The 14,488-nt window shown below is 30.6% G+C and overlaps 1 protein-coding gene across 5 annotated transcripts in view; it reads left to right on the plus strand.

Moving 5' to 3' along the window:
• The window catches only part of LOC127724229 (mitogen-activated protein kinase kinase kinase 7-like), a 66,894-nt gene that overhangs the window by 16,810 nt on the left and 35,596 nt on the right, over window positions 1-14,488 (plus strand). For 2 of the 5 annotated variants that reach the window (XM_052231131.1, XM_052231132.1), the window contains exons 12-15: window positions 1,779-1,871; window positions 3,514-3,825; window positions 8,832-8,902; window positions 9,915-9,974. In XM_052231131.1, the coding sequence (XP_052087091.1) occupies window positions 1,779-1,871; window positions 3,514-3,825; window positions 8,832-8,902; window positions 9,915-9,974 (536 nt within the window). Of the gene's footprint in view, window positions 1-468; window positions 553-1,778; window positions 1,872-3,513; window positions 3,826-8,831; window positions 8,903-9,914; window positions 9,975-14,488 lie in introns of all 5 variants that reach the window. The other 3 variants (XM_052231133.1, XM_052231134.1, XM_052231135.1) reach the window with 3 other exon arrangements.

A 14,488-nucleotide genomic window follows, 5' to 3' on the forward strand; every position in this document is an offset into this window, starting at 1 on the left:
ATATTTACATCAACTATTTATATCAGCAATGTCTGGGACAATTTCTAAAATCAGCCCTGATCAAATATTTCTACATGTCCCTTTGCCATTTGATAAGGGACTTTCCGATTTGAATTTTCCTTGTAGTTCTGTATTTTTGATTTTTTACTTTTTGATATGCCTATACCAAATAGTGCTCTTGAATGTCAATTTTCCCTTGAGGAGTTCCTTACCTTTAGTCATAGTACAGCTACATACATGTATTAATGAAATGAAATTAATATCTGAAATGTATCATTTGAATTTTGATAAATCTACAAGGATAAATTTGCTATACAAGTATTGAAAACTCATTGATAAACAGAATATTACCTCTTACAACTAAATACATAATCCAGCTATATCTTTAATCATATATACTGTACTATATATATTTTTGTGATTTTTATCTTTCGTGTAATCATGGCATTAATCCTCTGCTTCTGCTAGGCCATCGTAGGGCGGGATCTCATGGCACCATTATAATGATTACGGGTGGAGTATTACAGACACCAGTGACAACCTCGTCTGCAGGTGAGAACCACAACACGAATTCTGACCTCGCTTTTCTGTCTCCTTATGATTTTAGGTAGAAGATCGTTGGAGCTATTGCTTATTCTTGTGGGTTTTATAACAAATGGTTTCAGTAGACAAGTAGGACTTTAGGTATCAGATTTTTCAGAATTTGATAATATGTTTAATATATTTTGTAAAGTAAACTTAAGTATAGTTTATCTCATTGGCAATCATATAACATCTCCTTATTTTTATAATGTGAATTAGGACATTTTGGAGTAGGAGTATTTATTGTTTGTACTTTTTGAAACTGATTTGTCAAATTATGAACTTTTTCAAAAATTTTAAAAAAGGATTTTTTTAATCACATGCCATATTTTGAACTTTATGACCCAATTATTTTCTTATTAGTTGAAGATGAAAGAGTCGCCTCTTTCATAGTTCTTAAAGTGGGTTAAATATCCTGTATCCTCGTGTATTGAAATCTGTTCAGATTTTAAATGAGATCGTTTGATGTAGATTAAGTGTATTCTGAATCCCTGGTTTAAGTTAACTTCATAGAAAATTATTATTAAATACTAATGCATGCTGTAATTAGAGCTGATCTGATGCCTTTTTAGCCAAAACTACTTTCGTTCATAAATGTTTATTCGATATCTCCATTTCAGAATCTAAAGGACTGTCATGGGTATTTTAAATGTTTTTACCTTGAAATGAAAATAATTTCGTTATTGTTTCAATTTCCATTCTATAAGGTGATTCGGTTTTTAATTATTACCCAGAATGCATCTGATTCTGAAACTTTGAATTTGAAATCTATTTATTTATGAACGAAATTCTCTGAGCTTTTGGATGAAAAGAGGCAATAGGTCTTAAGATGGGTGTGAAAATTTCTTAACAGTTTTATAATTGGAAAGTTTAAACCAATTCTATTTTGAATACCCTTTATATTTGAATGTCTGTTTACTTTGAAGCCACATAGAAATTTGTATGAAACCTCTTTCTACATTTTTTTACTTTCAAATAAGTATTTAATCGTCCCTTCTGTAAAATTGATGAACACTGACTGTGAAAGAGGTGATCTTTGATATATGCATGAAAGTATGTTTAATTACTTTAAAAAATCTTTTTAAAAAGTGTTAAGAGAATTTTCACTCACCATGGTGCATTAATTGGTATAACTTATTTAGTACATTATTATAACTACTTTGCCTAAGCTAACAGTGCCTTTGTTTAATATTTAGCCATACCAACTCATCTAAGATATACCTCATACACTACTGCTGCACTCTTGTCACCAAAGTTTATATCCGATCAATCACAATTCCAATTTCCAGGTAATAAAGTTATCTACCTTTGATCACTTCCTGTCACTAATGAGTGTTACATAAACTGGGATCCTGGTCTTTGCAGTTGAAACAGATGTTTTAAGAATCTGTATAAAAAAATATGGAGTTTTTTTTCTATTTATTCTTAGTATAATATCAGTACTTTCCAATTCTTGTACCTTTTCAAAGTATAAATTTGATGCTTTTCCTCTTCTTGTATCTTTCTTAAGTATAAAAACAGTAAAGTGAAATTTGTTTACAGATAGGTTTCATAAGCCAACTTTATTGACTTTATCTCTCAGTTGTATTTAAAATAAGTCAGCTTTTCTTTTTAAGCTGGTCCCTAGTATTATATAATGAAACAAACATCTGTTTTGGCTAGCATAGATAAAATTGGACAGGATACCAGGCTACACAGTTGAAGTTTCTCACTTATCTCCCCTTGACAACATTTCATTACTGGCTGAAAAGCATTTCTTATATCTTTTAGAGTGATTCTTCTATTTGCACTAACAATTTCAAGTAATGCATGTCTGTTTGCATGTTAAAATGAGTTCTGCATGTTCTTTCCTTGTAGTTTGAAGAAATGAAATTTTTTGAAAAAGCGACAAAAATCTTTGCATGCTTATTCTATGAACATGTTTTTATTTCTTCGTTTGCTGTAGTATTTTACAGGTAAAAATATTTGATACAAAATGTTTTCTGTATTGAAATATGAATGTTTGCATCACTTGTCTTTGCATGGTAAAGAAAATTTATCTACAACTCAACATGAACATTTAAACACTATATAAAAATGAGACGTGAAAGATTCATTAGTATTTTATATATATTTTCTGGGATGTTAATGGCTCTCTAAAACCATGAAATTAATTATGCAATGAAATAAATACCCCCCTTTAATTTTTTTTTTATTTGTAGTTTGAAACCATGAATTTGCCCACGGAAATAAAAAAAGATTCTACAACTTATAACAAATTGCATTCACCAATTAAAGATTTTTGACAATAGTGAATGTTTCAGCATTTGGAATCTTGATGCATGTCATGCACTGTATCCTCCTTCTTTGCTAAGATGGATTGTAAAAAAAAGTGAACTAATAGAATGTGGTGGAAAAAATGTCACATTATGATAAGAAATTGACGTCTCATTACACTTAAGTAGACCTTAATGATAAATTTACAGATCAGGAAAAGGTGATACTGAAGTCTTTGGAAATACACATAGATAAAAAATCAAAAAAAGAAATTCTTGAACTTGACTATTTCCTTTGGAATGTTTTTTAGCAGTTTGATATTGTTATGCTCAATGATCACATCACATCTTCCATTACTGTTTCATACATTTTTTTTTTACTTTTATGCATGAAACTTTTCACTTATAATTAGTGATAAGATTAATATGTTTGATAAAAACACCAGTGCCAAATCATCATTTAAATTTAATGTTTGATCATTTGAATTAAATAATTGTTATGTTTTTTATTTGTGAATTTATTTTGGTTGTTTTCGTCTTCTCTGTTTATTTGAATTTAGTTAAAGCATATATCAGCTTTTACAAATTTTGTTAAGATATTTTGCTTTGAACTTTAAGTTAATGTTTTATTAACTGCATGCAAGTTTGAGTATGTGGTTGCTATTTGCATTTTCAGGGCGTGGTCACCGACGGGTTGGTTCAGACGAAGGATACCAAATTAAGAGCACTTCCCCAGTTTTTATTAACACTGCCCACATTCCGGTCAGTTCTGGACAAACATTTCATCAAGTCAGTACTTTCCCAGGGTCTATAACAGGAAACAGGGCAAATGCCCTCCCACAGAGATCTGTATCTCATCAGCCTCAGACGTCAGAGAGGGTACCAGCCACAGGGTCACGTCATGCCTCATGGACGTCAGACTCTGGGGGAGGGATACAGATAGAGCTGATCCCTCCTAGGAATACGCAGCCATCAGATATTCAGCAAGGTAATTGATGTTAAAACTATTTTTGACTCAGTTGAACAATATAGTTGATAAGAATAAAAGAAAAACTTTAAAGAAATGTCAATAATATAGCATCCCACCTGCACAAGTACTTAAAAGTACACAGTAAAATGTCACTATACTGTCTTTGAAGTTACAAGGACTCACAAAATAAAACAAGTTCTTCATTACTTTGTGAACCATCACATTACGAAACCTGCTCAGCATGTTAGACTGTTACTAGTGAAAGCAGGGTTCATTGTCATTTCAAATCAACATATCCTCTTCCTGATATGTTTTTAATATTTGCCACTGGACATAAAACACCAATCCAACTATCCATTTAATGCATTCTACATGATAATGCTCTTCGTGAGCAAGGGTTATTATACAGTGCCTGATCATGATAAGAAAAAGCTTGTCAGTTTAAGTGGTTTGAGGTGTTGGAGTTTCAAAACTAGCTGGTTAACATCTGCCTACACACATTCAGGGACTAAAATATCTGCCTACACATTTAGGGACAAAACCTTTGCAAGAATACTTAAAAGTCACTTAAATTACATTCAAACTTCTGGTTTATGTTCGAACTTTTATTTATTAAACATTAATGGCAAACTATGAGAATTTAATTTCATCCATCAATGAAAACGACTCGAAAAAGTTTTGTTCAATGAAGTGAAAGTGATTATTTTATTTTTATGAAAAAACTTCTGTATTAGATTAAATCTGTGACGGTTTCATAAATGAATTTGAATAGATGTAAATTTTAATGTTTCACCATCCACATATATACTGGTACCATGTTTTGTCTAACTTAATTTCAGTCCATGTGAGTGATAAGGAAAAAAAAACATTTAAATTTACTCCTTTATGACCTTGAGTTATTCCTCTTTGGTTAATTATCTTGGAGAATTGAATCTCATTGCATTTATTAAGTGTTATATTGCTGTGTGGAATGCATGAATTTTTTAAATGGAAATTGTTTTGCATGATTTCTTTGAATTAAATAGTTCATTGTAATTTCATTTATTTTTTATAAATTACTTTTATTTTTGTTTGGAACGTGGAATGTTGAACTTATGTTTGGTGTCTTACTTTATTTTTATAGGAAAACTTGCATTATTTTAAGTGAAAATTATTGTTTTTATGGCTCTGATATTTACACCAATACTATACTGCTCCTTAGTTCTAAAATTTGAACTTTATAAGTAAATTATACGCCCACTCTAGGAGAGGGAGCTATTTTGCATTCATCTTGTCTGTTCATCCAAGAAATATTAAGTTATACTTTTTCTCAGAAATTTTTATACAAATTGCCTTCATATTTTGTCAGTCATAGTTTGTGCATATATTTTGGATCTGACAGAAACCTACTTCATATTTGGTAATACTTTTCAATATATTGAAAGAACTTAAACTTTTTTGTCACTTATTTCTTTAATACTATTGAAAGGAATGACTTTATATTTGGTCAACAGCCCAACATTGATAATTTGGACTGTGTTTGTCCATACTGGATTTGTTAGACACCATCTTTCTGTTTTCAGATACTTTGAATTTCGAGTTGTGGTACATTTAGCATGACAACATGTCAATCAAAGGTTTTTTTTATAAATACAATCTACAAGGAATTACTACCGCTTTTCAAGAGTGAAGTCCTTTACCTCTAAATTTCCCCCACCAGCCTTTATTTTTTTCATCCAGCCATAAATTTTCAGGATTTTTCAGCACTTAAATGATTTCTACACCAATAATTTAATTTTGGATGTAACATGTCTTCTGATTGGCTGAAAGTGTTTTGTCTATCAGCTCATAGACATGATTTTGTCATGTGACCATGACATCACCAACATTTTTTTTCAAAATTTACTTCTTAAAACAGAATTTACAATTAAATTATAAGGAATGACTGTAATATTTTTTCTGTCTATTTGAAATAACCTAAAAAATTTGATGCACAATTTTAAATAACCTGTGTAACGAGTTATTCAGTGTGCATCACATTTTTGATGTTATTTCTTCATAGACAGAAAAAATATTACAGTCATTCCTTAAATAAATCTGTCCTCATTGCTGATTACCAAGTCCACATTAGAATTATAAAGTAGGATTGAATTTGAAAGGTTAATACACTGGGAATGGTGTTACTGTGGTTACTTTATGTGAAATTAAAATTTAGATATAGTGTCTATACATAGTGTTTAAATGTAGTAAATAGGTCATTACGACCTACAATATACACAAGAGATTTGAGTAAGCTTTGCATTTGATTTATTTTCTTAGAAATCATTAATGATCATACAATTGTCATGATTGTGATATCTACCACAATATTTTGCTTCATGAGGCATTTCAACAACATTTAGTTAACAAAAATCGTCTTAACCGGAACCAACTAAGCTTGTTATTTCACAAAAATGACATAACGTGTGTTTCACAAGAATCCGTTAATATGATTTGAAATTCTGATTTAGAAGACAAGAATTGGGAGGCATTTCAAAATTAGATTTTATTTCTCAATAAAAAGAAAAATTTATGACAGCACATGTTTCCCATGTCAAAGACACAAGAATAAATAGGAAAACAATTAAAATTTTTTATATTAGTCATAATTTTATGTAAGAAGTTTTTACGCTTCATGCACAATGTGCATCTATCAACGATTTTACACAAATTTAAAATAACAAAGACAAGCATTCAATTCTTAATTGAAAAGTGAGCTCAAGGTCTGCAGAGGTTATGAGAAATGTAACTGCTTGGTATTGCTTTTGACAAATGATAATTTATTAAAAAAGTAATTTCAGACTAAAATATTTTTTTTTCAATCAATCAGATAACTATATTGTCTGAATATAGTGGTATTATAGACACTCAATAGCATTTTTCAAATTTTATTTTAAGAAATTATTGTTAATTTAATTAATCCTCCATTTGGGGACATGTGTATACCATCAACACCAATGAATGAAGTGTTTAGAATTGAATACGTAATTACGACCCGATAACGATATACCCATATTTAAAAAATAACACTACATGATGCATTGTTGACCCAATAAGAACGTTTTACGAAAGGACTGACTTTTATTGAAACATTATAAACTATAAGAATTATAAAGTAAGTCCCAGAAATTTAGGTAATGGTGAAAAGTGCATTTACATACTTGTTATAAAAGAACATGTTCTTTTAAGTAATTAAAGTACATGTGGATACTTTGAAGTAGTAAACTTACATGAATACAGGTGTGTGTGCAGTAATTAGTCATCGCTCGACTTCATCTGAACGAGAGAATTTCAGCAATGGGAAATTTTCTTGTTATTTTGTTATCATGAACAAAGAAAAAATTATTAAGGCTCTTGAATCTGTATACATACAATTTTGGATAATAGAAAAGTTAGTTGTATTACAATGAAATTTGAAATAAAACTCATAGACCCTCATTTATTTTCCTGTCTCATAAGCTTTCTAAATATTGCCCAAAAAATCCTTATTTTCTGGCTAATCGATATGTGTGTTAATTGTATATTGATATTACATTTTTATTATATTTTGTAAAACATAATTCATAAACAGTTGGATCAGCATGATTCATCCGCTTGTCTTGAATAAGGACCAAGTAGTAGGTCTTCTTGTGGGAACGTCCATATCTTAACAGATTTAAGTACAAAGGTCTTTTAATTTTATACGACCGCAAAAAATTTTGCGGTGGTATATTGGTATCACGTCGGAGTCAGCGTCGTCCAAAGTCATTTGGTTTCCGGCCAATAACTTTAGTATAAGTAAATAGAAATCTATGAAATTTAAACACAAGGTTTAAAACCACAAAAGGAAGGTTGGGATTGATTTTTGGGGTTATGGTCCGAACAGTTTAGGAATTAGGGGCCAAAAAGGGGCTCAAATAAGCATTTTTCTAGTTTCTAGACAATAACTTGTGGAACAGTGTATGGATCTCTCTGAAATTATACCACAAGTTTCCATACCACAAAGGGATGGTTAGGATTGGCTTTGGGGGGATAAGGTTCAAACCGTTTAGGAATTAGGGGCAAAAAAGTGGGAAAAACAAGGGATTCCTGGTTAATGGACAATTACTTAAGTATTGGTCTTTGGATCTCTATGAAATAGATATTGGACCATTAAGCATTATATAAGGGATAGTATTCGATTGATTAATGATATTTTACAGTATATAGAAGAGAACAATATTTTTGGATTTTGATTTTGAGAAAGCTTTGATTCTTTAATTATGTTGGGACTTTTTGCTATAAGTATTACAATTTTTCATGCTATTAGTATTACAATTTTTTTCATATGCTGAATCTAACTGTGTATTTGGTTGTTGGGCCCATATTCTAATTGGTCCAAATTTTGGTCCTAAGGCTATAAAATTTGTTTTGTTTAATTTAATAAACATTAAATAAAATTTAAAAGATAATAATTACAATGTTATATTTGAATTACCTCCCTTACATTGCTTTTAAATTATGTAAAGTTGTCAGCTAGTTCTAGTATGAATTATTTTTTAGCTGTTTCTAGAAACATCAAATACTGTGATGGAAGTATATGAATATAAATTCAAATCATATAACCAATTCTAAGTTCTTTGACTACAGTTATTCTGTGTCAGAAACCTATTATGTGTCAAATATTTAATTACAATCCAAATTCAGACCTGTATCAAGCCTGAATATTGTTTTAATTTTGGCCCCAACTGTTCAGGGTTGGACCTCTGCGGTCGTATCCAGCTGCGCTTGGCGAAGCAGCTTATTAATTTTAACCTTCTGTCAGATTCCTTATCTTTGTACCCAGAGTTTTAAATCGTCATGGTTGTTGTTTGTAGATGTAAGAAAGAGCTGTATAGTGGTCCGTCATTGAAAAGCATAGAATTCATTTGAGATTCCTAGTTAATATCAGATGTCTTTCCGTCATGTTCTTTCACGTAGAAACATTAGCTCTGGTTTCTATTAGCATTTACACAATATTATCATATAGATATTATGTTCTGTTCTAGGTACTGGACTGTCAAATGCTGAAGCTTTTGCTATGAATTTGGTTTACCATTCCTTAGACCAACAGTTACAGGTCAGTTCTACACATTATATATTCTCAATTGAACAGTTTACTCAATTTTTAATGCGACTTACCGGTAATGTACTTAACAGCTGCTTTAATAAGACAGGGATGCTTACTGGCAATAGACCAGAATCTTGAATCCATATTTTTATCTGGGTTCCTTAAAATTCATGAGCCTTATTCAAGTTGACTACAAGAATAGTCTTCTTTTTGAATAGATGTAAAGTTGAAAATAAAGGAGTAGGCCCGGTAAAACCCCTTTCTGGCCCCAAAATATAGCACTTTAGCAAATTTGTTAAAATGTAAACTTCTAGCTATTAATTGGACAGAAAAATACTTTTGTTAAATATGGGGTGTTTGTGACAATACAGTACACATGCATTAGGTACTAGCATCTTTAATTCATGCAAAATTACAGAAATATTCACAATTTTAGCATTTGTACCAATTTTTTGACAGATTTTGTCTAAAATGGAAGTGGCCGCACTTGGCATATTTGACAGATTTTGCATATTGAGCTTGAATTTGAACGTCTTTAATGACCAAATCAGTTCAAATCTATTTCATAAACTCATTGATTCGACTGAAATATACACTTCAGTGAAAAATGTCAAAAATCATTCTTCAGATGTACTTCAAATTGTAGACCAAAATTAGCCCTTACCAGACCTTCTCCTTTAAAAAAAACAGTAGAAAGGGTACGACTATGTAAAAACCAACTCATATGTAAACAAATTCGTGTATCTTATGACTTTGACTGTACTTTCTTGGTTAGTAGGTATCTGAAATAATTTCTTATAAATTTTATTTCAAATTTGAGTTACAGAGAAAAAGCACTTGTAATAAAAATGCAAGATGATATCACTGCTTGTAGACATGGTCTTTACTCATATTAAAGGCCATATGGTAAAATATAGTTGTTTATTTCTGTGTCATTTGGTCTCTTGTGGAGAGTTGTCTCATTGGCAATCATGCCACATCTTCTTATTTTTATATTTACATATATACTCTTTTATTTCAGCCAATAACACCTTATCCCCCTAGTCAGGAATCAATGGAGATATACCAACAGCATTGTGAGGTAAGTCTGAATCAAGTATCTTTCCAACTTCCCTCTCAATTGATATATATTGATGTGACATTATTTTATTGCTGCTAACTGAAAGAGGTTGTATCTCAAATAAGGTTAAAGCCTGTCTGTTTACAGTGTCAAGGTCACAAGTTCAACTTGTATACCCTTTGTACCAATGAACCAGTCTGCAGCTTGCAACTGAAAGACTAATTAACATGGTTACTTCTTTATGATTGTTAAGGATGTTGGCTGCTCTGTTTCAAACTTACAAGCTATTTAAAAGACTGTTATAAATTGAAATTTTATATATAAAGAAACTAAAAATGTAGAAAAAAAGAAAGATCTGTGTCCTTGTTTTTGAGATATAAACCATTGAAAATTTGGCCAGAAATGATTTTGATTATTCATACATCTAACACTGGCACAATTTTTCTCTCAAAAATTATGAAAAAAATAAGGATTTAAGAAGATTTTCAAAGATGGCTTTTTAAATTATGAATTGAAAAGTAGGGGTTAGCATGCAAAATTTTTAATTGCACTACATGGATAAAACCAGAGGATTTCAAATATCTGACAAATAGTCCAAAACAAGATCAGCTAACATTCTTAAGAATGTGACTCATCTCAAAGTAAATAAATACTTGTTGTAGTTAATAACAGTTTTAGATGATCTTATTAAACAACGGATCAAGTAGTCTTAAGCAGTGTAAGGCTAGTGATAAGATAAATGTATTGTTAATATTAGTAATTTTTAAGATAAAAAGAAGTAGAATTTTTTTAATGAACCCATATAACAAATCACCTAGGAAAAACTAACATATTACATTAAGTTGTAGACCTTACAAGCTAGTATAAGACATAGCTATATATTTGTCTGTATGTGTGTGCGTCTGCAACACCTTTTAAACTTAAAAATAGTTTAAAACCAATCATCACTTAATTTTGTTTAATGGTTCTCAATGAGAAAATGATGAACCCGCTATTAATATCAAGGTTATAGGTCAAGGTTCATGGTCATTTAATCACATATGCATATGAAAGGAAAAGAAATGGTAAGGAGTATTATTTCATGACACAAAACCTCTACACAATCTTGACAAAACCAAAATCCAAGGGAACAGTGTTTTTATTGCTGTTCTTCATCTTAAAATCACAATAAATCTCATAAATACCGAAGAACAACCATCCAAATGTTGACCTTTAAACAAATGTTAGATGTCTGTAAAAGTACATTTTACTGGATAACTCCGATTGTTGGCCAACAACTCCCATTTATTCATGTATTTAATTATTTATTTTTAAGTTGTTCTCTGCCTTCAAACTTTTTACAGCTATTATAATTGCATAAATCCAGTATGTCTAGAAGGAAAATAAAAATTCCCACAAAATTCACTAAAAGATAAGGTAATGTATATGGTAAAAATATGGTGGTAAATCTAGTCCTGTGATCTTAAAGTACACATGCACTACTGTTTTGGAGTACATGTACCAAATATCTTTGATTTTGGGGATTGATCAAACACTATGAATATTAATACCCAGTTTAAAAAAATAATGGTACTTATTCTGAAATTACAAGTAGAAAAACTATGATTTTCTGATGAACCACAAAAACTGACATTCCCAAACATATATATTTCTCTGTAAAGTGCATCTTCTAAAGAAACTGCACTTGTTTGATTTTTTCCTTTTTACAAGTTATCTACATGTTGTAACTTATTCATTTTTAGAAGAAAGCATGGTGGTCTTGTTCCAAATTTAGCTTTTTATGGAAATTTTACATGATATATTAATCTTATAAATGTTTGTAATTAAATTGTACAAATCCCAAAACATATAACTTTGAAGAATTTAAAAGAATAGTCCTTTAAGTAAAGCTGTGATCATGAAAGAGAGATTTATGACGAAAATCCCGAAAGCTCTCCCATTTAAATTGGTTCTTGAAAAAATTTTCTATATGCACATTTAGCTTAAAAACACGTAAAAATTCAAAGAAGAATATTTCCTTGTGTATCAGGCCATTATTAAATACTGCTGTTACTTGATCATACAAGTGTTTGATTGAATTAGATCGAAGGTGAAGCATAGTTTTGTTATTTATTATTGCGTCTTCGTCAAAAATTTATATCTCATTCACTTCAAAGAATGCTGTTCGTAAATTGGTATCTGAAACATTATGAAATGTAAATTGTATAAAATGTTTTCTCTTTTTGATATCATGAATAGTAATGACAAACGCTCCCGTCTTCATCCGAGTGCAATTGGCACGATTCTTTTTCCTGATTATAGTTTTTATATTACATAGCTTAAATTTTTATTGTACTTAATTTCAACATTATTATTAAAGCATGTTATATATGATGAAAAATTTCATTAACGTAATATCTTTTCTAAAAAAACAAATGTTATTCTTAGCATATAAGCAATTATTCAAAATTGATGGCTTTTTCTTTTTCAACCATTTTTTCAAATTAGTTGTTAATGAACAAGACTGGAAAATTATAGTTTTTTTTGTTTTGTTTGCATCATAGAATTATATTTGCAAGTTACGAAATTCTTCCAACGAATCTTTGGATTAAAAACAAGTGTGATGTACACATTAACCGTAGCTATTATCACCTGTAAAGGATTATAGAGGCATCGGTGTAAATTTGACTTTAATTCTAGCCAATATGTATATAATTAGCTACAACATATGTATTTTTGGGAGAATTAAATCTGTTCGAAGAATAAACAACATGATTACCAAAGTTCAATTGAAAATTCAAATTAAACACCCACTTTTACCAGTTTTGTTATTTAGAAACTAGATAATTTACGTCTCTATGATTTGAAGTAGTTACTTTTGATGCTATATACCATAAACAATATATATTAGTATTTGAAGGTTTTTGTAATTGCTGTTGGATAAACACTTCCACTCTGGCACTCACAATGAAAGTTGAAGGTTATGACCTTAAGTACTGTTTCATTGAAAATAGACTTTTATTTCACATTGTTGGCCGGTAATTATATCAGGTATAGTTGGCACCTTCAAACAAGTTTCACCCCGCCACATTCTATGTGCCTGTCCCAAGTCAGGAGCCTGTAATTCAGTGGTTGTCGTTTGTTGCTGTATATCATATTTGTTTTTCGTACATTCTTTTAAACACAAATCAGGCCATTAGTTTTCTCGTTTGAATTGTTTTACATTTGTCATTTTGGGGCCTTTTATAGCTGACTATGTGGTACAGTGATCTATAGCTGTTAATTTCTATGTCATTTGATCTCTGGTGGAGAGTTGTCTCATTGGCAATTATACCACATCTTCTTATTTTTGTATAAATCTAACTATCATATAACTGTTAATATCTTTGAGAGAACAAACACGGACACTGACAGTTAAAGTTTTTTTTTCTCAGAACTCATAGAAATAAGTTATTCGTTATTTTTGTTTTTTACAATTCTGTTCAGTAACGCTTTTTGTATGGCTATATGTTCTTTTTTGGGGGAAGTTTTCACAAGCCTTTTGGTAATATATCAATGGTTTTTGATTTTTTTTTTAAATGTTCTTATGTAGTACAATGCAGTTCAGGTACATTTTAAAGATCACATTGATTTTGGATTAAGGATGTTTGCTACTCTAGTTTTAGATTTTTTGGTCAGATATTAGGAATCCTCTAGTTTTATCAATAAATACCAATAAAAATTTTGCCCGCTAACCCTCACTTTTCTTTGCATTATTTTATTACATATAGTTTTTAAAGCAATTTTTGAGAATCTTATAAAATCCTTCTTATTTTTTCATAGTTTTAGAAAGTAAAAAGGTGCTAATGTTAATTAAATGTATGAAAAATCTAGAAAGAATCATTTTGCGCCACATTTTCAATTGATTAAATCTCATAAACAAGGACACGGACCTGTCATTATTTTCTGCTTTTTATACGACCGCAAAAATTTTTTTTGTGGTCGTATATTGGTATGACGTTGGCGTCATCGTTGTCGTTGTCGTCGTCGTCATCGTCCGAAGACACATTAGTTTTCGCACTCTAACTTTAGTTAAAGTGAATGGATCTCAATGAAATTTTATCATAAGGTTCAATACCACAAAAGGAAGGTGGGGATTGATTTTGGGGGTTATGGTACCCACAGTTAAGGAATTAGGGGCCAAAAAGGGGCAAAAAATAAGCATTTTTGTAACTTCCAGACATTACTTGTGTGTAAGTGTATGGATCTCTCTGACATTGTACCACAAGGTTCCATATCACAAAGGGAAAGCTGGAATTGAGTTTGGGGGTAATTGCCCAAAAAGCTTAGGAATAAGGGGCCAAAAAGGGTAAAAAATAAGCATTTTTCTAGTTTCCAGACAATAACTTGTGTTCAAATGTATGGATCTCTCTGAAATTGTACTGCAAGGTACCATACCACAAAGGGAAGGCTGGGATTGATTTTGGGGGTAATTCCCTCAAAATGTTAGTAATTAGGGGCCATAAAAGGGCATAAAAACAAGCATTTTTCTAGTTTCAGGACAATAACTTGTGTGT

The sequence above is a fragment of the Mytilus californianus genome, unplaced genomic scaffold, assembly GCF_021869535.1.
Source record: "Mytilus californianus isolate M0D057914Y unplaced genomic scaffold, xbMytCali1.0.p SCAF_14, whole genome shotgun sequence".
NCBI classification, from domain to species: Eukaryota; Metazoa; Mollusca; class Bivalvia; order Mytilida; family Mytilidae; genus Mytilus; species Mytilus californianus.